The 22,361-nt window shown below is 38.6% G+C and overlaps 1 protein-coding gene across 2 annotated transcripts in view; it reads right to left on the bottom strand.

Moving 5' to 3' along the window:
• Positions 1-19,388, bottom strand: part of ZC4H2 (zinc finger C4H2-type containing) — a 31,644-nt gene extending 12,256 nt beyond the window's left edge. Inside the window, exon 1 of one of the 2 annotated variants that reach the window (XM_011000970.2) lies at positions 19,197-19,388. In XM_011000970.2, coding sequence (XP_010999272.2) covers positions 19,197-19,249 — 53 coding nt within the window. In that variant the 5' untranslated portion in view covers positions 19,250-19,388. The remainder of the gene's footprint in view (positions 1-19,196) is intronic. The other variant, XM_031446553.2, reaches the window with a different exon arrangement.
• Between the last annotated feature and the right edge of the window lie 2,973 nt (positions 19,389-22,361).

The following is a 22,361-nucleotide window of genomic DNA, read 5'->3' as shown; positions in this document are numbered from 1 at the left end:
GGGAGCAGAGAAAGGATGAAATAAAGGAAAAAGTTTGGGATTCTGGGATTCTACAAGGCAGGACAATAGAGTTATTTGACTGCACATCTGCTTTCTCCTTCAAGTAAAGGAAAGAATGACAACAAAGTTGATTAAGAGATCATCAGGGCTTCCACTCCCACCATTAGGCCCAGACCCAACAGGCCCTGTGAGCTGTGTCATCTTCAGTTTCAGTGGGCCAGAATGCCTCTGACTAGTGCCTTAGGATAAAGGGACAGCAAAGAGCTGTGGGAATGGGTATGATATTGCTCAAAGCATCCAACCAAAGATTATTCTTGAGCCTGAAAAATCTAATGGAATTTACTTTGCTAGGTTTTGCACTTGGTTGGGACCTATTACCCTATGTCCTTTCTGATTCTCCCTTTTAATAAGGAAATTTCTTTCCTATGCCTATTGTGTCATTATACTTGGGTCTCACTGCTGGAGAGGAATTTTGCCTGTGGATGAATCATATTTCAAGTCTCACTCAAATCTAATTTAGATAATATTTAGATGAGACTTTGGACTGGGTATAGTTGCTGGAATGCATTAAGACATTTGGGGTTGTTAGGAGGGGTGAATGAATTTTGCATGTGAGAAGGACATAAATTTGGGGGGAGGCATAGGGTGGAATGTTATGGAATGCATTGAGTCCCCTAATATACATACATTCAAGCCTTATTAACTTCCAAAGTATTTGGAGAGAGAACTTTTAGGGAGGTATAAAAGTTAACCTCCAAAATATTTGGAGAGAGAACTTTTAGGGAGGTATAAGGTTAAATGAGGTCATCACAGTAGGGCCCTAATCTCATATTATTGATGCTCTAATAAGTAGAGAAAGGGACATGTGATCCCTATCTACATATAACAGAGGAATGACGATATGAGGAAGAGGCAGCCATCTACAAGACAATAAGAAAGCCCTTACCATAAATCAAAATTTCTAGTATCTATATCATGAATTTCTAGTCAACAGAATTGTGAGAAAATAAATGTCTGCTATTTAAGCCACCCAGAATGTGTTATTTCATTGTGGCAGGCTAAGCAGACTAATAAACAGAAACACACAGTAGAGACTAAATATAATATACAGTTTTTACATGGCACTCTGATGTTAAGAGATCGAGGATTCTTTGCTTCTAAGTATGGCCATCCATCACATTTTACCTGTCCACCCTTCCAAAGATGGAGTCTTATTTTGCTTCAATCTCCCCCCTCCACAAACAATACTTCAACAAATATTCTTGTACTTGTCTGAGTAAATTTAGGGGGCTATATCCCCAGAGTGGGAAATCTGGGGCACAGGTAATGTATATTCTTATTTCCTCTAAGCAGCGCCAATTTGCTGTGCAGAATGGCCACAGCAGTTCACACTCCTACCAGTAGTGTATAAGGGCTCCTATATCTGTGTTTGTACTCAGAAAACAGAAACAATGGAGAAACTTAGGAGATCCAGCCAATTGGAGATCTGTAACAGAATGTACCCTGAGTTGGTCTCATTTTTCTTTTTTTTTTTTAACATTTTTTATTGATTTATAATCATTTTACAATGTTGTGTCAAATTCCAGTGTTCAGCACAATTTTTCAGTCATTCATGGACATATACACACTCATTGTCACATTTTTTTCTCTCAAAGTTATCATAACATTTTGTGTATATTTCCCTGTGCTATACAGTGTAATCTTGTTTATCTATTCTACAATTTTGAAATCCCAGTCTATCCCTTCCCACCCTCCAAAAATTTTCTCCTAGAAGAAATAAAAGCAAGAATAAACAAATGGGACCTAATGAAACTTACAAGCTTCTGCACAGCAAAGGAAATCATTTTTCTTTTAAATAACCTCTGCCAGATTCACCTAGTAGCTCTAACCCACTACCACCAAGATATGATTAAGAGCTTTGCCTACTTATTGCTGTTGTGCCCACCCTCCATCTGATCTCTGGGGATTAAATGAGAATTTTACCTGAAGGTCTCTGTATGTATTTGGTCATTTTCAGTGAAGCCAAATATGGAGCAATGGTGGACACAGACAGCAGCCAAGTGATTCACATACAGCAAGCCAGATACACAGACCAGTGTGGGTAGGACCTGAGCACATGTGAATCTCCAGCTGGGACGGATCTTTAAAGGCATGTATTGACCCTTCCCCAACCACTGCTTAAGTGTTTTCTATAACATCACTTCTAAGTGTTCAATTAGGCCTTCCTTGAACAATTTAGTCACAGAGCTCTCACTACTTCTCTAGACAATCCATTCCATCCACAGGCAGCTCCAACAATTTGAAAACCCTAGGGTCACACAGAGCACAAAGGCTCCTTGTCCCCTCAAATTCATTCTCCTCTCTCTCCATTAATAATAGAACCTCAGATTTTCATCTGGCCATGTGATGCCTAGAATAAGGTTTATATTTCCCTCTCTCCTTTGCAGCTGTTTGTAGCCATGTGACATTGTTCTGGCCAGTGGGATGAAAACACATGTGATATGTGCAACTCCTAGGCTGTGACCCTAAAGGGAAGAAGGATGCCATCCACTTCCCCTTTGCCTTTTTTCCACCACCTAGCATGTGTACATAACATTAAGCCATCTTGAACCATCTAGATGAGGGTTACACCCTGTACATGGTGAAACAACAAGATTAAAAGAGCCTGAGTCCCCATGACAAGGCAGACATACAATCCACAGGTAGCTTGTTCCCAGGCTGATAATGTGAGAGAGAAATGAACTTCTGTCTTGTTTTAACTACTGTTAATTTGGAACCTAGTTAGATTAGCTTTACCAATAAATATCCTTGCTAATTGGTTGCTGTATTTAATTGAATCTAAGATGCCATTGAACATAAGGTACACATTATCTTATGGACTAGTAAGAAAAAAAATTCTATCAATTGTATTATGACAAAAATATTTTCTTATAATTTAAATGACTGTTTAATAGTTCTTGAAAGAGCTCTTGTAGATTTATTTAAGATACTATTTTAATCAGATTTTTCTGGTCTGTGTCATTTCTCATACACAATAACTTTTTACTTTAAGGGAGAACCATGATGAAATCTTTTTGAAGATATTTTAAACAGCAATTAAACTCAGCACATACAGTGGCAATTATGCATATAAGTCAACTGAAGGGATGATAATGTGAACATTCATGGTCAAGTTCATATGTGCTCATGCACTGACAGTAACACAATTCCCTCTTTGCCAACAGCAGTTGTAAGGTAGCTTATATTTAGGACACATTCTGACTTAAGACTTTTAAAATATAAAACATGTGCATCTTAAATGGTAACATGATCCTTTAAAACCAAATTTGGGGAATAACCTTGACTTCCACTTGGGTCAAGATAGAGTAACAGGGACCAGACTCACTGTCCTGTGCAAAATAACTAAAACAAAACTAAATAAAACAAACAAACAAAAACATCAAGACAAAAATGTATGAAAAAGAAAACAGTGATCAAGTCACTGGATATCAGGCAAGTAAGATCAATGATATCTGAGAGATGGAAAAGCTTAGATGAGCCTGAGGACTGTCCCATCATACTGCCTAGAGAAATATTCTAGGCTGAAAGGCAGGGACATGGAACTCAGACAGAGCCTGGCCATCTCCCTCAGTTGAAATGGAGCTATGATTCTGGAGAAGCCAAGGCATCTGGAGTTCATAGTAAAGAGTTTTGGAGAGGGGAGACCTGTGTAGAGACAGAATGCTTACAGTCTTCAGAGGATCCACCTAAAGTACTCACTGAAATATTGATCAGCACATGTGTGTAAGAAAACCAAGTACCTGAAGCCAAGGAAAAAAGAAACACCCCAAAGGGTTAGAGGGAACAGTGATCAGAGCCTACAAAGGGCCGAGAATAGTGACTATTCCAAACAGCCAAGACAGAAAAACTTCACAATTTACAAAGCATCAAAGTACAAAGACACATTCTGCATCACTGCTAGGAGAAATGAGCTCTACAATAAATGCTGCTATGGTCCCACTCAACTAAGCTGAAAAGCAAGGCCCAGAAAGATAAAACCGATTCCAAGTGTCTTAATGACATTCCAGAACAAAGCTTAAGAATATTTGTAGGAATAAAAAAAATATGCAGAGTCAACAAGAGAAATTTCAAAATGTCTAGCATCCAACCAAACCTTGCCAGGTATGCAATTAAGCAGAAAAAATGAAATCCATAATGTAGAGAATAATAAATAAAAACTAAGAAATGACATGGTTGATAGAATTAGTAGGCAAGGATACTAATAGTTATTATAAATGCATTTCATATATTCAAAAAGCTTGAGGAAATACTGTCCATATTAAGTAGAGTCATGGGAGAGATGAAAAAGAACCAACTAAAATATCTAGAGATGAAAACTGCAATGTCCAAAATGAAAAGTATATTAGTCAATTTAGACAATAAAGGAGAAAAGATTAAAGAACATGAAGATATACCAAAAGAAAGTTTCCCAAATGAAATACATACAGAAAAAAAAAAAAGATTTAAAGAAATAAACAGCATCAGCAAATTTTGGGACAGCTTCAAATGGCTAAAAACACATGTAACTGGAGATCAAGAAGGAGGGAGAAAAAAAATATTTGAAGAAGAAATAACAAAAAAATGTTTCAAATTTGACGAAAACTATACATGAATGAATCCAAAAAGTTCAACAAACCTCAAGCACAGGAAGCAGGAAGAATACTACACCAAGTCATATCACAATCAAATTACTCAAAACCAGTGATAAAGGGAAAATCTTAATAGCAGTCTGAGGGGCAAAAGGCACATTACCTAGAGAGGAACAAAAAGGCAGCCCATAGTTTAATTTGTTTGATCATCCTTTCTCCATAACATTGCCTTTGCATCATTGTCCAAATCAGTTGTCCATATATTTGTGGGTTTATTTCTGGACTCTCTATTCTGCTCCATAGGTCTATTTGTGCATCTTTATTCCAGTACTTCACTACTTTGATTACTACACTTTAAAATAATTCTTGAAATCAGGCAGTGTAAGTTCTCCAACTTTGTTATTCTTCTGGCAGAGTTGTTTTGGCTACTCTAGGCTTTTTGCATTTCTATATGAATTTTAGAGTTCATTTATCAATTTCTATAAAAATGTCTGCTGAGATTTTGATAGGATTGCATTGATTGGACAGATTAAATTGTTGGATTTCACCAGTGTTTCAAATAATGCCCTTTTTTCTGTTCTGAGATCCAATCCAAGATAGCACACTGCATTTAGACAGTTTTCTTTTGAATAGTGTTAGCATGGTATATCTTCTTCCCTCCTTAACTTGTTTCCTTATTTAAAAGAAAATACTGATGAATACGACTTCTTCATCAACATTAAAAAGTTCCACAATTCAAAAGACACTGTTAAAAGAATGAAAAGACAAATCACAGACTGGGAGAACATCTTTGCAAAGCATGTATCTGATAAAGGACTTATATCCTGAATACACAAAGAACACTAAAAATTCACAATAAGTAAACAAACAACCCAAATGAAAAATGGGCAAAAGGTTTGAATAGACACCTCACCAAAGAAGATAGATGAGTGGCAAATAAATCCATGAGGAAGATGCTCAACAAGATTAGAAACTGGAACGTTTATACTCTGCTTCTAGGGATGGAAATTGGCACAACCACTTTGGAAAACAGTTTTGCAATATGTTAAAAAGTTATACCTATGCTTACCATACGACCCAGAAATTTCACTGTAAGACTCTAACCAGGAGAAATGAAAATATTGTTCCATACAAAGACTTACATGCAAATGTTTGGAACAGCATTGTTCATAAGAGCCAAATGGTGGAAATGACCCCAATGTTCACCAACTGGTGAGTGAATAAACAAAATGCAGTATATTCATATAATGGAATATGGTCTACCAATAAAAAGGAAAGAAATACTAATATATGGTATAATGTGTATGAATCACAAAAACAATACGCTAAGTTATATGCAATGTCCAGAAAAGGCAAATCTATAGAGACAGAAAGTATAACTGGTTGCCTGTGGCTATGGGTAGGAACAGAGGTGGACTGAAACTGGGCATAAGGTTTATTTTGGGGATGATGGGAATGATCTAAAATGGCACTGTGGTATAGTTGAATAACTATGTAAATTTACTAAAAAATCATTGAATTGTACACTTAAAATGGATGGTTTCTTTGGTATATAAATTACAACTCAATAAAGCTGTTAAAAATATATCCTTCAATAGCTTCACAGTATTAAATCTAAACCCACAACACCATCTGAACTCAAATTCTAAGCTACTTCTTCACCTCTGCTCCTGTTTTCCCAGGAAAATAAATGACTTGTCAAAAGGCTTGTGTATAGGAAACAGATTTTAAATGGAGTTGGATGACTGAGGTACCCAAGAGGAATGGGAAGGGGATTAATGATAAAAAAAAAAGAAAAGAAATGGAAACTTGTTACTCTTGTAGTTGATTGACTTTACCACATTCTTCAGGAGTAGGATCGAATGCCCAGCCTTCCATGCTCTGTCCAGCAACTGGGTAGTTTGGGCTAAGATTAAACTTAAGTAAAAGTTCATTCCTTGCTCAGATCTACAGAGTGGGCATCATGCCAGCCACAACTTATATGCACACACACACATGTGCTAGCTTCCTTCTCTTTACATTTTCTATCAGTCAAGCAGAGAAAAAATTATTAAGCAAGTACAATTCACCAAACAGTGTGTTGAATCCTGTGGGTGATTGATGAGAAGACATCTTCCTTCAAGTAAAATAATTGATTGTGGTCCAATACAGAAAATAGATTGAATCAGAACTATTATGGTTGAAGTAGAAGTGGGTCCCAGAGTCTTTATTCTCTCTTCAAATCCAGCCCTGCCTGACTCTACCAGTGACCCTTGATAGACCTCTTTGGAACTCCCAGGGCTCCTCAGAACATTATTCCAAAGCCACCAAGCAAATCAATCCTCTTAATTTCAGAGATGAAGGAACAAATATCTAGAATGGGAAAGGAACTAATTCAAGAGCATGCAGCTTTGGTCCTCTGGGTCCTCTAAATATACAGACTTATGCATGAAGCAACCTGAAATTCAGCTAATTATATATACAAGAGCCTTCTAGAGACTGGCACTGCAAAATATTTCTCTCTGTAAATTCCATGTCATCTCTCATGCTGCTTTGACTATAAGTGGGGCTCAACAATTTCATTTGGAGTGACAAAAATGAATGAAAATAGATGGTAAGTCCAGGGTACTGATTGTAATTTCATTAATCTCAGAGAAAAAGAAAGATATTAAAATAGGTGGGGGGCTAATTCATTCAGTTAACATTTATTAAGAATCTATAAGTGCCAGGAACTGGGAAGTAATGGTTGTTAAGAAAGGTATTTAACAGAAATTATCTATGTATATCTATCTATCTATCTATCTATTTTTAGTGTCTACTATGTTCCAGCAACTGTGCTAGGCACTTTATATGGTAATTCAATCCTCATCATGACAATATAAATAGGTATGTTTAGCTTCATTTTTACAAATGAAAAGTTTGAGGCTGAGAGAAGTAAAATAACCTGCCCAACATCACAAAGTTGGAAAGTAGAGAATTCAGTGTGCTGAACCTAATCACCTTTCCACCATATAAAGGAACTTTCCTCATATGATGTATTTCAAGCCATGAAAAACAAGTCAATGGGGTGACTCTTGTCCTGGGTTAGTCAACAATTTTTTTTCAGGGTGAAATTGGGTACATCATGGAACCTCTTGGAAGCTTGGAAATTCTATCTACCTGAGAAGTAGGACTCAGCATAGCCTTGCGGAGTTGTTGGATGACTCCATGAGATGAAATCTGTGGAATATTGTGGAATACAAATAAGGAAAGCATCCAAGTCATTAAAGACCCAATTTCATGTGGAAAATTTCCTAATGAAATCCTCCCAAGAGGCCAATGTGCTGCTGGTGTGGCCACAGAATCCCAGGAAAACCACAGGATACATCCTTGGGGTTTCCCACAATCACTAGGGTGCAGTCTTACTGAAATGTTGAGCCAGCTTCAGAGGCAACTTAGGCCCAACATTCACTCAACAAGTCAAGTTGGACAGCTGGGACCTGTAAGACTTGAGGATAGGCATACCAAACGAAGACACTGGCTAGCAGAGATGTATGGAAAACTGCTTAGATTTGTTGATGAGCTAGGGGAATGGTGAGAGGTAGACAGATCTATAATATATAATATAGATATAACCTGCCAGGTCTTACTAATGCAGTAGTTTTTTCCAAGTGTGGTCCCTGGACTGGCAGCAAAAGCATTGCCTGGGAACTTGTTAGAAATGCAAATTCTCAGCCCATCTACTGAATCAAAGACTCTGGAGATGGGACTTGGTGATCTATGTTTCAGTGAACCTCCAGATAGAGCCTAATGCACACTCAAGTTTGATAACCACTGTGCTAGTGTTTCAGATACATGGGGTAAGAGAGGGAAGAATGAAGAATAATTCCAGCTCTGGGGATAGAGCACATTTACTATTGATGGGAAACTAGGAAAGGAGACTGTTTCGGGGTAGGGACAGGGGTGAAGTTGAGAGTTTTGTTGGGGTCTGTTAGAGATGCCAGTGATACAACCAGTGGGGTTGGTTAGGTAGGAAGTTGGATTTGTGAGTATGGAACTCAAGGGAGAGATCAGAGCTATTGACTTTGATTCTAAGATCCTTGAGAGCACGTCTAATTCATATTAGTGGTCTTCACAGAATATCCCAGCCATGTGTATGTCCCAGAACAGGTGTTTAGTAAATGGCACTGAAGGAAGAAAAAGGAGCCAGTTTTTCCTGCCTACTCTAGTCTGGTGAGACTACTATCTAAATACCAAGTGTTCTTCCATTTAATATTTATTTGCTTATCTGGGAAAGCATCTGTTGAAAAAGCAGTTTTCTTGGAATAGTTCACCTTGAAGACTTTCTTACAGCTCAGCACCAAATGTCAATCCCTTTCCATTCTCTACCCTAAAGTCAGAATTGTTTGGCTTGACTTGCCCATTCCTAAGTCCCAGAATTCCCAGCTGTGCCATGACTTGCTGTTTACTGAGCACAGGGGCTGAGTTACTTCTCAAACCAGGTGATAGTGGAGCCTGCTAAAGCTGCCAAAGCAATGGCAGGTGGAAGGAAGGAAAGAAGGAAGGAATGAAGGATAGAAGGAAGGAAGGAGACATATGTCAATTCAAAATTTTATTATAAGGCAGAATAACTTGAGTGCTATAATAAATCTCCCTGTGGGAGCCCAAAGGGTTAGTTATTAATTTGGACTGGGGAATTTGAGAAGGTTTTGAACAAGAAGTGGTGTTTGTTCTGGGTCTTCCTTGAAGAATGAGTAGAATTTACAGGCTTGGAATAAGGGAAGATCATTAAAGAATAAGGGATCAGCATTAGCAAAGACCTGGAAGAATGGAAGTATATGAAACAGTGAGAAACTTCTATGTGGATAAAGGATAAGGTGAATGAAAAGTAGTAGCAGATAAGATCAGAAAGGTAGGTATAGGCCAGACTCGTGGAGGAGAGGGGCATGAATGTCATGGCAATGATAATAGGCAAGTATCTATGGTCATACAGTAAGAAGTGACTTACAGTGAGAAGTGAATCTTAGATCGTGACCCAATACACACATACACAGATATAAAACTGAAACACAAAAGTTTCCACAGGGAATACCTACCATTTATTATGCAACCTATGCTGATATTGTCTATCTTGTTTTGTCTAAAAAAAATGTTTTTGAAAATGCTACTAGAAACTGACTAATTCATTTCATGACCTACTAATAGTTCATAACCTGTGTTTTGAAAAATACTGCTACAGGCAACGGGAAGTCAGTGAATGTGTTTGAGGAATAATGTAATAACACTACTTGTTATGTTATTAACACCAGGAAGGCAGTTCTCAGAGCAGTGTGGATGGCATTGAAAATAGGGGGAAGATTGAAGATAGGAAAGTAATTCTATAGGTGGAAATGGGCACAACACTACAATTATCTTGGCCAGTCATTTTAAAGGCCTAAAATGGGGCACTGAATGTGGAAATGGAGAGGAGGGCAGGAATTTGAGCGAGATATTGGAGGTAGAAACAACAGGACATACTACTTGACCAGAGGTGAGTTATAAAAAAGAAAGGGTAATCAAAATCAACATTCACGTTTCTGGGGTTAATGATAGTACTAAACAAGAAGTTTAGAGGAAGGAGCTAGATTGGGGTAGAGAGAGATGAAGTTTTAAGAGTTGGCCAACTTGAGGGTCAATGAGGAAATCAAAGCTGAAATTTAAAAATACCTTGAGACAAATGACAATGAAAGCACAACCACACAAAATTTATGGGACACAGCAAAGGCAGTGCTAAGAGGTAAGTTTATAGTGATACAAGCCTTCCTCAAAATAGAAGAACAACCTCAAATAAACAATTTAACCCACAAGCTGAATAAACTAGAAACAGAAGAACAAAAAAAAAAAAAAAAAAAACCAAAAGGCAGCAGAAGGAAGGAAATGATAAAGATTAGGGAGGAAATAAATAAAATACAGCTTAAAAAGACCATAGAAAAAATCAATCAAACCAAAAGCTGGTTCTTTGAAAAAGTAAATAAAATCGACAAACCTCTGGCCAAACTCACAAAGAAGAAAAAAGAGAGAGCACAAATTAGCAAAATAAGAAAGGATAATGGAGAAATTACAACAAATAAAATAGAACTACCGAATATCATACGAGAATATTATGAAAAACTGTGGAATCAAATTGGATAACCTAGAGGAGATGGACAAGTTTCTGGAAACATACTGTCCATCAGACTGAGTCAAGAAGAAACTGACCACTTGAACAAACTGATCACTAGAAATGAAATCGAAATAGCAATAAAAAACCTTCCTACAAATAGAAGTCCAGGACTGAACGGCTTCACCGGGGAATTCTACCAAACATACAAAGAAGGACTTCCTTCTCAAACTCTTCCAGAAGATTGAAAAGGGGGTAATACTCCTAAACTCATTCCCTGAAGCCACTATCACCCTGATACCAAAACCAGGCAAAGACATTACCAAAAAAGACAATTATAGGCCAATATCACTGATGAACATAGATGCCAAAATCCTCACCAAAATATTAGCAAATAGAATCCAACAGCACATAAAAAGGATTATACATCATGACCAAGTGGGGTTCATCCCAGGAACACAAGATTGGTTCAACATACACAAGTCAATCAATGTAATACATCACATCAACAACAGAAAGAACAAAAACCACATGATCATCTCAATAGAGGCAGAAAAAGCATTTCATAAAATTCAACACCCATTTATGATAAAAACTCTCACCAAAGTGGGTATAAAGGGAACATATCTCAACATCATAAAAGCTATATATGACAAAACTACAGCCAGCATAGTACTCAACGGTCAAAAACTGAAAACCTTCCCACTAAAATCTGAGACAAGAGAAGGATGCCCACTATCACCACTCCTATTCAACATAGTCTTGGAAGTCCTAGCCACAGCAATCAGACAAGAGAGAGAAATAAAAGGGATCCAAATTGGAAAAGAAGAGGTGAAAGTGTCACTATATGCTGATGACATGTTACTATATATAGAAAACCCTAAAAGGTCCACACAAAAACTACTAGAGCTGATTGAAGAATTCAGCAAGTTAGCAGGTTAAGATTAACGTACAAAAATCAGTTGCATTTCTTTACACTAATGATGAATCAACAGAAAAAGAAAGTAAAGAAACAATCCCCTTTAAAATAGCACCCAAAGTAATAAAATATCTGGGAATAAATCTAACCAAGGAGGTGAAAGAATTATACACAGAAAACTATAAACCATTGATGAAGGAAATTAAAGAAGACTTTAAAAAATGGAAAGATATCCCATGCTCTTGGATTGGAAGAATCAATATTGTTAAAATGGTCACACTGCCCAAGGCAATCTACAGATTTAATGCAATCCCTATCCAATTACCCAGGACATATTTCACAGAACTAGAACAAATCATAATAAAATTTATATGGAACCATCAAAGACCTAGAATTGCTAAAGCATTACTGAAGAGAAAAAGAGGCTGGAGGAATAACTCTCCCAGACTTCAGACAATACTATAGAGCTACAGTCATCAAGACAGCATGGTATTGGCACAAAAAAAGACATATAGACCAATGGAACAGAATAGAGAGTCCAGAAATGAACCCACATACTTTTGGCCAACTCATCTTCGACAAAGGAGGCAAAAATATAGAATGGAATAAAGACAGTCTCTTTAGCAAATAGTGTTGAGAAAACTGGGCAGCAGCATTTAAAATAATGAAGTTAGAACACTCCCTTACACCATACACAAAAATAAACTCAAAATGGATCAAAGACTTAAACATAAGACAAGATACAATAAACCCCCTAGAGGAAAATATAGGCAAAACATTATCTAATATACATCTCAAAAATTTTCTCCTAGAAGAAATAAAAGCAAGAATAAGCAAATGGGACCTAATGAAACTTACAAGATTCTGCACAGCAAAGGAAACCATAAGTAAAACAAAAAGACAGCCTACAGAATGGGAGTAATTTTTTGCAAATGAAACCGACAAAGGCTTGATCTCCAGACTATATAAGCAGCTCATACGACTTAATAAGAAACAACCAAACAACCCAATCCAAAAATGGGCAGAAGACCTAGACAAGCAATTCTTCAAGGAAGACATACAAATGATCAATAAGCACATGAAAAAATGCTCAATATCACTAACTATCAGAGAAATGCAAATCAAAACTACAATGAGGTTTCACCTCACACCAGTCAGAATGGCCATCATTCAATACTCCACAAATGACAAATGCTGGAGAGGCTGTGGAGAAAGGGGAACGCTCCTTCACTGCTGGTGGGAATGCAGTTTGTTGCAGCCACTATGGAAAACAGTATGGAGAGTCCTCAAAGACTAGGAATAGACTTACCATATGATCCAGGAATCCAGCTCCTGGGCTTATATCCAGAGGGAACCCTACTTCAGGATGACACCTGCACCCCGATGTTCATAGCAGCACTATTTATAATAGCCAAGACATGGAAACAGCCTAAATGTCCATCAACGGATGACTGGATAAAGAAGTTGTGGTATATTTATACAATGGAATACTACTCAGGCATAAAAACCGACAACATAATGCCATTTGCAGCAACATGGATGCTCCTGGAGAATGTCATTCTAAGTGAAGTAAGCCAGAAAGAGAAAGAAAAATACCATATGAGATCACTCATATGTGGAATCTAAAAAAGAAAAAGAAAAAAAACAACGCATAAATACAAAACAGAAACAGACTCATAGACATAGAATACAAATTGTTGTTGCCAAGGGGTCGGGGGGTGGGAAGGGATAGACGGGATCTCAAAATTGTAGAATAGATAAACAAGATTATACTGTATAGCATAGGGAAATATACACAAGATTTTATGGTAGCTCACAAAGAAAAAATGTGACAATGAATATATATATGTTCATGTATAACTGAAAAATTGTGCTCTACACTGGAATTTGACACGACATTGTAAAATGATTAGAAGTAAATAAAAAATGTTAAAAAAAAAAAAGAGTTGGCCAACTTGAGTTGTGCCTGTGGAACAACCAGGTGGACAAGCCCATTTGGGTATGGGTTGTATCAGGATACAGCTTGGAAGGAAGGTAGGGGGTATAGATTGAAAATTTGGAGGTAATATTTGAGGCCATAAGAGTACAGGAGGTAACCCAGGAGAATGTTTAGAGGGAGAAAACATAGAGGATCCAGGGCAGAAACTTAGACTTAAGAGGAACTACTTAACACCACAGTATTTACTTCCAAAATGAGTTTTTCCTTTCTTAAGTTAGGAAAGCTCATTATGTATTGGTATGTGTGCATCGGGGCATGGATGTGTGCATATGTGTCTATGGATGGCACATGCATGTTAAGGAGTTATTAGTATGCATTTGGGGAGCTGGTGAAGGGCTCTGGTTCATCTAGTGATGGCTGTGCTCACCTTCTTTAACTCATGACTTCTTTCCTTCCCTCTTTTCCATCTCCCTTCTTTTGTTCCATTCTTTCCTTCCCCTTTCCACATATCCACATGCTCCTTTATCACCACTTGAAAGCTCAAGGAACAGATGGGCAAAATAGACCAGTGTGGGATTTGGGGGCTGAAGTCTGGAGCATAGTGTTGGAGTGTGGTTGCATTGGGAAGAAAGACAGGGCTGTGAGCATGTGGTCAGAGTCAGAAGTGGGGAATGGTCTGTGGTGGGAGAATCTATTCCTGAGACATTTCCCACTTCAAATTCTGCCATCAATGTATGTGAGCACTGACTATGAATGTATATATTTCTGTGCCTGGGAGTGAGTCTGGCTCTCAGCCTGACCTAACCAGGTCTTGAGGTGATATTACCATCACCACCGCTACTTCAGCCCATAAGTAACATTATTACTTTTTTTAAACAGAAATAGGCTGCTTTATTTATAGCTTTAAGGGATTTAGGATTAGAGCAGTTGAAGAACTGTGAATAATGGTTAATTAGATTATCAGCATTTACTGAAATGAATATGCCATGTGAATTGGAAGATATATTCTCTCTTCTTTTCCTAGTTGTGTGACCATAGATAAGTTACCTAACCTCCCTGAGCTTCAGTATCCTTATCTGTAAAATGGGGACAATAAATCCTACCTCAGATTTCCATTAGCAAGATTAAATATTAAATGAGCCAAAAGCTTTTAAATCAGTAAGTATTCAACAAACGTTAGTTGTTTTCTCCAGTTCCTTCTACCCCTGCCTTCTCTCCACCTCTTATACATGTTTTACCTGTCCATATGTGAACATCAAGTATGTATTTATAATACTTTCCCATTTTAAATTCTTAAACCAAGCGAAGTAACTTTTGCATATTACTGTAAAATTGAGAAAAGCAGGGGAATTTAAATCCCTTTTGGTGCATATACATCTATAATTGTTATGTCTTCTTGGTGGATTGACCCTTTCTCACATAATTCAGTCATGTTTTTAAATCGACTGTCATTTAATTGGTTTATTTAGACCATTTATATTCAACATAATTATTGACATGTTAAGGCTGTCTGTCATTTTTTTACCTGTTTGTTCTCTGTGTTTCTAGTTTTTTCTATTTTCTTTGTCCTGCCTACCTGTGGGTGACTTGAATATTTTTTTCAAATTCCATTTTGATGTATCTATAATTTTTTAAATTAAAGTATAGTTGACTTATAATATTAGGTTCAGTTGTACAACATAGTGATTCAATAATTTGCATAGATTATACTCCATTTAAAGTTATTATAAACTATTGGCTATGTTTCCCTGTGTGTGCAATACACCCTTGTGTCTTATTTGCTTTATATATAGTATTTTATGTCTCTTAATCCCCTACCCCATTATGCCCCTCATCCCCTTTCCTCTCCTCACTGGTAAGCATTAGTTTGCTCTCTAAATATGTAAGTCAGTTTCAGTATTTTGTTATATTTATTCATTTATTTTATTTTTTAGATTCCACACATAAGTGATAACATACAGAATTTGTCTTCTCAAAAAACTAAAAATAGATCTACTCTTGTATATATCTAAAAAAACAAAAATAATAATTTGAAAATATATATGCATCCAATGTTCATAGCAGCATTATTTAAAAATGCCAAGATATGGAAGCAACCTTAGTTTCCATCAACAGATGAATAAATAAAGAAGATGTGGTATATATATATATATACACACACACACACACACACACACATACACACACAATGGAATATTACTCAGCCATAAAAAGAATGAAATTTTGCCATTTGCAACAACATGGATGGACCTTGAGGGTATTATGCTTAGTGATTTATCCATGTTTTTCAGTGCATATCTTTGAAACATTTTTATTGATTTTCTCTCAGTATTACATTATATGTACATAATTTATCAGTTTTCTGATGTCATTATTTTAGCAGTTTGAGTAAACTATAGAAACTTTCCTCCCTTTTACATCCTTTACACTCCCCTGTTTATAATATAAATGTCTTAAATAGTTCCTCTATATACATTGAGAACCACATGAGACAATGTAATAAATTTTGATCCAATCATCAAATATGATTCATACAACTCAAGAGGCAATGAAATTCTGTGGTATTTACCCATGTTTTTGTCTACTGGGTCCTTCTTCCAAGGTTCCTTCTTTATCATTTCTTTTCTGTTTTAAGATTTACTTTGGTTATTCTTATAGAGTAAATCTCCTACTGATAAATCTCATGTTTCCTTTCATCTGAGGATGTCTTGATTATCCCTTTATTCCTGAAGGATATTATCACTGAACATAGGCTACTGGGTTGATGATTCTTTTCCTTCAGCTCTTGAAAAATATTGTGCTACTTCCTACTAGGGCCTCATCATTTTCTGATGAGAAATCTGCTTACATTCTTTTTTTTTTTTTTTTCCCTAAAGGTGGTGTTTCTCTTTGGCTGCTTCCTAGATCTTTTCTCTGCTTTTGCTTTCAGAAGGTTGACTATGATGTGTCTTGGTGTGAATTTCTTGGGATCTATCCTGATAGTGTTTGCTTAGCTTCTTGGATCTGGAGGTTTATGTTTTTGCTCAATTTGGGAAGCTTTTAGCCACTATTTCTTCAAGTATTTTTTATCACCCTGCCTTTTTTCTCTTCTCATTCTAAAATTCTGTTGACATGAATGTTAGATCATTTGTTACAGTCCCCACAGGTCTGGAGGCTCTGGCTCAGCTCAATTCCTTTTTTTTTTTTTTCTTTTTTCTTTTTTTCTTTTTGCATCTAATTTCCCTCTGTTCAGATTGGTTGATTTCTACTGTTTTATGTCTAAGTTGTCTGATTCAACCCTCTGTCTTCTCTGTTGAGCCCATCCATTGAGTTTTTAGAGGTTTTTGTTTGCTTTATTTATTTATTTATTTATTTATTGGCTATCATATTTTTCAGTTCTCCAACTTCCATTTGGCTCTTTGCGTTTTATACTTCTTTGTCAAGACTTTCTATTTACATGCTGAGATTTTTCTATTTTATCAATTGTTTCAAGTGTGTTGCAGTTGCTCTCTGAAGCATTTTTATGATAACTGCTTTAAAATCCTTGTCAGATAATTCTAACATCTGTGTCACCTCAATCCTAGCATCTGTTTACTTTTCCTTGTCATTGAAATTGATAATCTTGGTATGGCAAATTATTTTTTAAATTAAATTTGGACACTCTGGATCTCTCTTAATACTATTGTTTTTGCAGGCCTTTGACATGCTACTTTTGCTGGGAAGGGGGGCAGTATAAGTCCAGGTTCTCCAGTGGGTCTCTGATTGACATCCAGGTTGGAAAGAGGCTCCTTGTTACTGCTGGTTGAGTGTGGGAGATCAAGCCTCTCTCTAGGCCTCTGAGGATCCCATCCCAGCTAGTAGTGGTAGGAATGCCAGGTTTACCACTGGTGTGGGTTGAAGCCATGGCCCCCCATTTGGTCTCCACTGAGAGGAGTCACTTTCTTGTTCTGAACTGTTCATTCTCTTGGTATTGGGTAGGGACTTCTTTAAAGTCCAGTAAGAATAAGTCTAGGCTCTTCACTTGCAGGCATAAACTTCTTATTAGCTGCATTGTTACTATGACAGCTGACCTTTTCCTGCACCATGGTATCTCACTCCCTGTCTCCTGATGCTTTTGCAGAGAAAAATTGCAATATACCCTCCCTCTCTATGTTTTCCCAGACCCACCATGGGATAGAGAGGGAAGACCACAGCCTCTGCATGCAAATTGACTAGATTCCTGTCAAAATCTGGCGTTTTCAAACTCTTTGGCTCTGTATAAGTTATTTAAATTGTCTGAGTCTCCATTTTCCCAGTTGCAAAGGAGTAGAAAGTTCTCAGGACTCTTGCTACATGAGCGATAGTAGCTCAAAGAGCTTGGCAAACCAGGGGCTCAATAAATAGTAGTTCCCTTCCTTTTACTCTCCAGTAGTAGAGATAAACCCCTACAAAGGACAAAAAACAAAAAACAAAAAACAAGGTGCTTCCCCACTCCGCATCTCAAGTGTGAGTCTCACCCAAAGCATTCACTCTAAGGGTTAAATCTCTTGGTCAAAGTCTTATTTCTTAAAGGGATACACTTGATATCCCCCTCTTTTTTCTTCAGATTTCCTGGAAAATAGTAAAGGTAGACAGCTTGACCCAGAGCACCCTCAGGAGAAGTGTGGAAGCTGGGACGAGGTGAGTAGAGGGAACGGGACTGGTGCAGGGAGTGGGGGCGGCAGGGGGTCTGGCAGAGGATGGCAGGTGAAAGAAGGCCTGGGGTCAGTACTGGCAGTCCACTCAACCGGCGCTATTGTATTCTGAGCAAGGACAGTATCATTGCCTTGCCAAAGCCACTCCTGGAGACAAGGGGTAGGGAACACAGGCAATAACCACTTTACCAGCCCTCCCATGAACCCATCACCTCTAGGGACTAAGAGCAACTGCTGCAATCTCACCAGAGGCGCGGAGACTGCCTCCCCAGTCTCCATCGCTCCTATACCCCTTCGGAGCACCGAGTAGGAGAGGAAGAAAGTGGCGATTGAAAGCAAAAACAAAAAATATATATATACACACACGAGCCAGTGCTCTCTGTCCTCCCAGTCCCAGCCTAGCTGGATTCCTCCGCATCCCCAGCAGGCAGTCCCTGGCAGCCAGCCGCCACCAGCACGGATGCGCTAGACTCTGCCGCTCAAAAGGCTCGCCTGAGCTCGAGGTCCTGAAGTTGAACAAGAGACTGAAAAAGAACTAGTCTCCTGAAAACCAAAGAGCCAAATACACCTTGGAGCGAACAAACACTTAAAAAAAATAATAGGTCCAAGAATGCCGTCCCCCAACTTCCACCCAAGAACAAAGCTGTCTTGGGACCAACACCCTTGCCTCCAAACACACATACTGTGTCTCCAGCTGCCTTTCTCAGACACATCTAGCAAGAGATCTCTCTCACTTAGTCTCTCTGTTTCTCTGCCTCTCTCTCTCTGCTTGTCTCTGTTCCGACTTTCCCCTAGCCTTCTTCCCATCCTTGGATTCCGCGATGAATAGGATCCTTTCCCGTCTCCCTCCGCAAGTAGCTCAACAATAGATACTTTCCATAGGTACCTCAGCCCTCTCCCACAGTGAGGGATTTGGGGGGCTTCAGAGGGGGTCTGAGGGGTGCTGCAACGTTCCACTTACCTGATCTCTTTAATGCTTTCCAATTTGCACATGATTTCTTGCTCATCTGCCATGCTTTTCACTCTCAATTTCACGTCCTGCGAAATGTACAAACACACAAGCCCAGAGATACAATAGACACAATGTAGCCACCTCCTCCGGGCATGGGGATCTGAGCCTGTGCGGTAGGAATTTGGAGAAGGCCTGGGAGCTGTAGTCCGCAGCTCCAGGAACAGCCAGGCAGCTCAGGGACCTGCAGGACTACAACTCCCAGAAGGCGAAGCGCGACATGCCTGTTTCTCTTCCTGCATCTGCACTTTAAATCAATTTGTTACAGATAATTGTGTCAAAGGTTGTGAGGAGTACAAGGGAATGGCGATATTCATTTGGCCGGTGCGCGGGAAAAAATGGGGAAGAAATACCCCAGAAGGTAACTGGAGAGATGAGAGACATACTCGCACCCCGCCGGGGCCCCTCACTCCAACAAAAGCTTACCAGGATTCTCTAGTTAGTGGACAGTTTTGGGCTGGAGAGAAACCCTGAAGGTGAATTCGCTTTTGAGATGTTGCGCGTTCTCGCAGCTGTTTGGGAATTGGTGGCTTTCGCATGCAGATAGAGATGGAGCGGGGCGGGGGTGCTGTGGAGAAGAGGCGGAAGGGAGGAGGGAGCAGCTGCTAAAGCTGAGGGATGGGGCTGTGGTGACCTCGTTCCTTAAAGCCCTCCAACCATTCCACAGTTATTGACCTCAAACTTTGCCAGTCTATAAAGGAGATGTACTAGGGGAAGCACTGAGTGAAGCAAAGATAAATAAAAGCAAGTCCTTGCCTTTGAGGAGCAGGAGAGAATGAAAGGTAACCCACTAATTACAGTTAATTGTGCTGTCATAATACAGGAATGAATAAGGTGTAACCTGAGCAGAGAAGATGTAAGGTAACTGAGAATTTTCCAGGACTTTGAGGAGGATTGACTTTCTAGAACAGGGCATAACACATATAAAAAGCAAAGGACAAGTGGGGTAAGATATCTGAAGCATAAGGATCATATATCGAGTGGGGAGGTGGGAAAGAGAAATGGGAAGATGTAGGTTGGAAACAGATTGTGAAAGACCTTTGATTTAAATCCAAACTAAAGAGTTAGATTTAATTGTATAGGCACACATTTATCCAGTACATTTATTAAGTGCTTACTGTGTGCCAAATAATGCCAAGTTACTTTACGTTTCAAAGCCAGGGAGTGATAAGGTTGGAGAGATGTCTTAGGGAGATGACTCTAGAAGCAAAGTGGAGAATGATTTGGAGGAGATGAGAACATGTAAGATCTAGTTGCTCAGAGAGCATGGACAGGCCCATAGAGCTGGGTTTTGGATTAAAGGAGGACTTTGACTCATTCCCAACTAAAAGTGAGCTGGATCTCTCTCTGATTGAGCTTGCTTGCCCTTTGCTTTTCTGAGCTTCAGTTTCCTCACCTGAATAATGGACCTGTTTGGCCCCACCTCAAAGACTTGTTTTGAGTTTTCAATGAGATCATCCCCAGAGGGTATTAAAATACAGGGCTTGATATTTTGGGAAGCTGGAGAGAAGTTAGCTGACCACGAGTCTCAGGACATCTGGATGTCCACAGTGATTTTACGAGTTTTCTAGGGAAGGAATTGAATCCCTTCTCATTATTGGATCCCAGACATCCCTTTCACAACTAGGAAGTTCTCTCTGGTGTCTAGCCTAACAGTTTCCTGATGGTTTGAAGAAACCTGTCTTATAGTGCCACTAACAGGCATTTGAAGACAACTGGTTGGTCACAAAAACTGTGGATCTGAGCTACTCTACCTTAGAGTTCAGTGCCGAAACTGGTTGCAGCTCTGCTCTATAAGAGGAGAGGGAAGGGAATGAATCCAGGTAAGTGCCTGGCATGTATCAACTACTGTGCTGAGAGCTGTATGTACAGTCCCTCATTTCATCCTCTCAACTACTGTGGAGAGGGTAAGTAGATTTATCCCTTTTTACAAGGAAGAAAAATTGACTCAGGAAAACTGACTTGGCCAAGGCCACAAAATTAGTTACAAAGCTAAAGCCTGGACTCAGGTTGGACAAAGGAATTTACAGATTAAGGAAGGGAATATTTCTGAAAAAAATACAAAGAACAGAAGTAAAATGAGGTCTTAAGTATATATATTTATGTCAAAAAATTACTTTATGGGTTAACTTTGGTTTAAGGAGAAATGGAGGGAGTGTATGAGGGTGTGAGGGAAGTAATTTAGGAATGATCTTTGAGGTTTTAAAACTAATGTCTCTTCTTTCATCATCCACTTCCTCTTAGAATCTTTACCTCATGCTCTGTTCATGTGTCTGGTCAGGATCTAGATGTGGCTTTGTTCTGTTTAAATTAAATGTGTTAATAGATTTACGGTCTGATTTTCAAAGTAATTTAGCAAATATCTTCTTTCAAGCCTCACCAAAGCCCTATTTCACAGATAAGGAAAGAGGCCAAGAGAAGTGAATGACTTATCCAAGGTAACCCAGCCTGTCTGATATAGAAACCAAACTTTGAACTCAGGGACTCATGCTTTTCCCATAGCCCCACACTGCCTGTATCAAGCTGTTGCTGCCCCCATGGAATCCAAATGTCTGTGTTACTTCAGCCAGACAGTATACTGCAATATGGAGACCCTGAAGAAGGCCAAGTATGTTCCATGCTCCCAATCCAAGTACATTGAAGGACGATGACAGTTAACCTAGGAGAAGGGGCCTTGGGAGCACTTAGAGCTTGGAAGAAGTTTTTTACTATTTGTAACAGTCAAGGTGTCCAATTAAGGAAAGGGTCCATAAGCCTCTTAGCCTCCATGGATTTATCTTGGCTTCTTGACCTCTTTAGTAACAGGTGTCTCACCTGCTCCTTGCCAAGTTGTAAGAAACCAGGCTAGCAGTGACAGGAAGGAAAATGTTACAGATAGAGAGGGGAATAGAAAGGAACCATCACCTTCTGTCTCTTCTCTTGAAGCAGTACTTAAAACAATATCTTTAAGCCAAGCTGGTAGCCTTATAGTAAGTATTCAATAACTCTCGATTGATCAGAAGCCTATAATAAATGAGAGAATATTTAGGAGTTGTACTAGCAGTGAGTTATAATGTGTTATTTTATCAGAAAAAAAAACTGATTGATTTGAGGTTGTGGGAATGAAAAATCTTGGTC

The sequence above is a fragment of the Camelus dromedarius genome, chromosome X (genome assembly GCF_036321535.1).
Source record: "Camelus dromedarius isolate mCamDro1 chromosome X, mCamDro1.pat, whole genome shotgun sequence".
In the NCBI taxonomy this organism is placed as follows: Eukaryota; Metazoa; Chordata; class Mammalia; order Artiodactyla; family Camelidae; genus Camelus; species Camelus dromedarius.
This window is presented reverse-complemented; position numbering and strand designations above follow the sequence as displayed.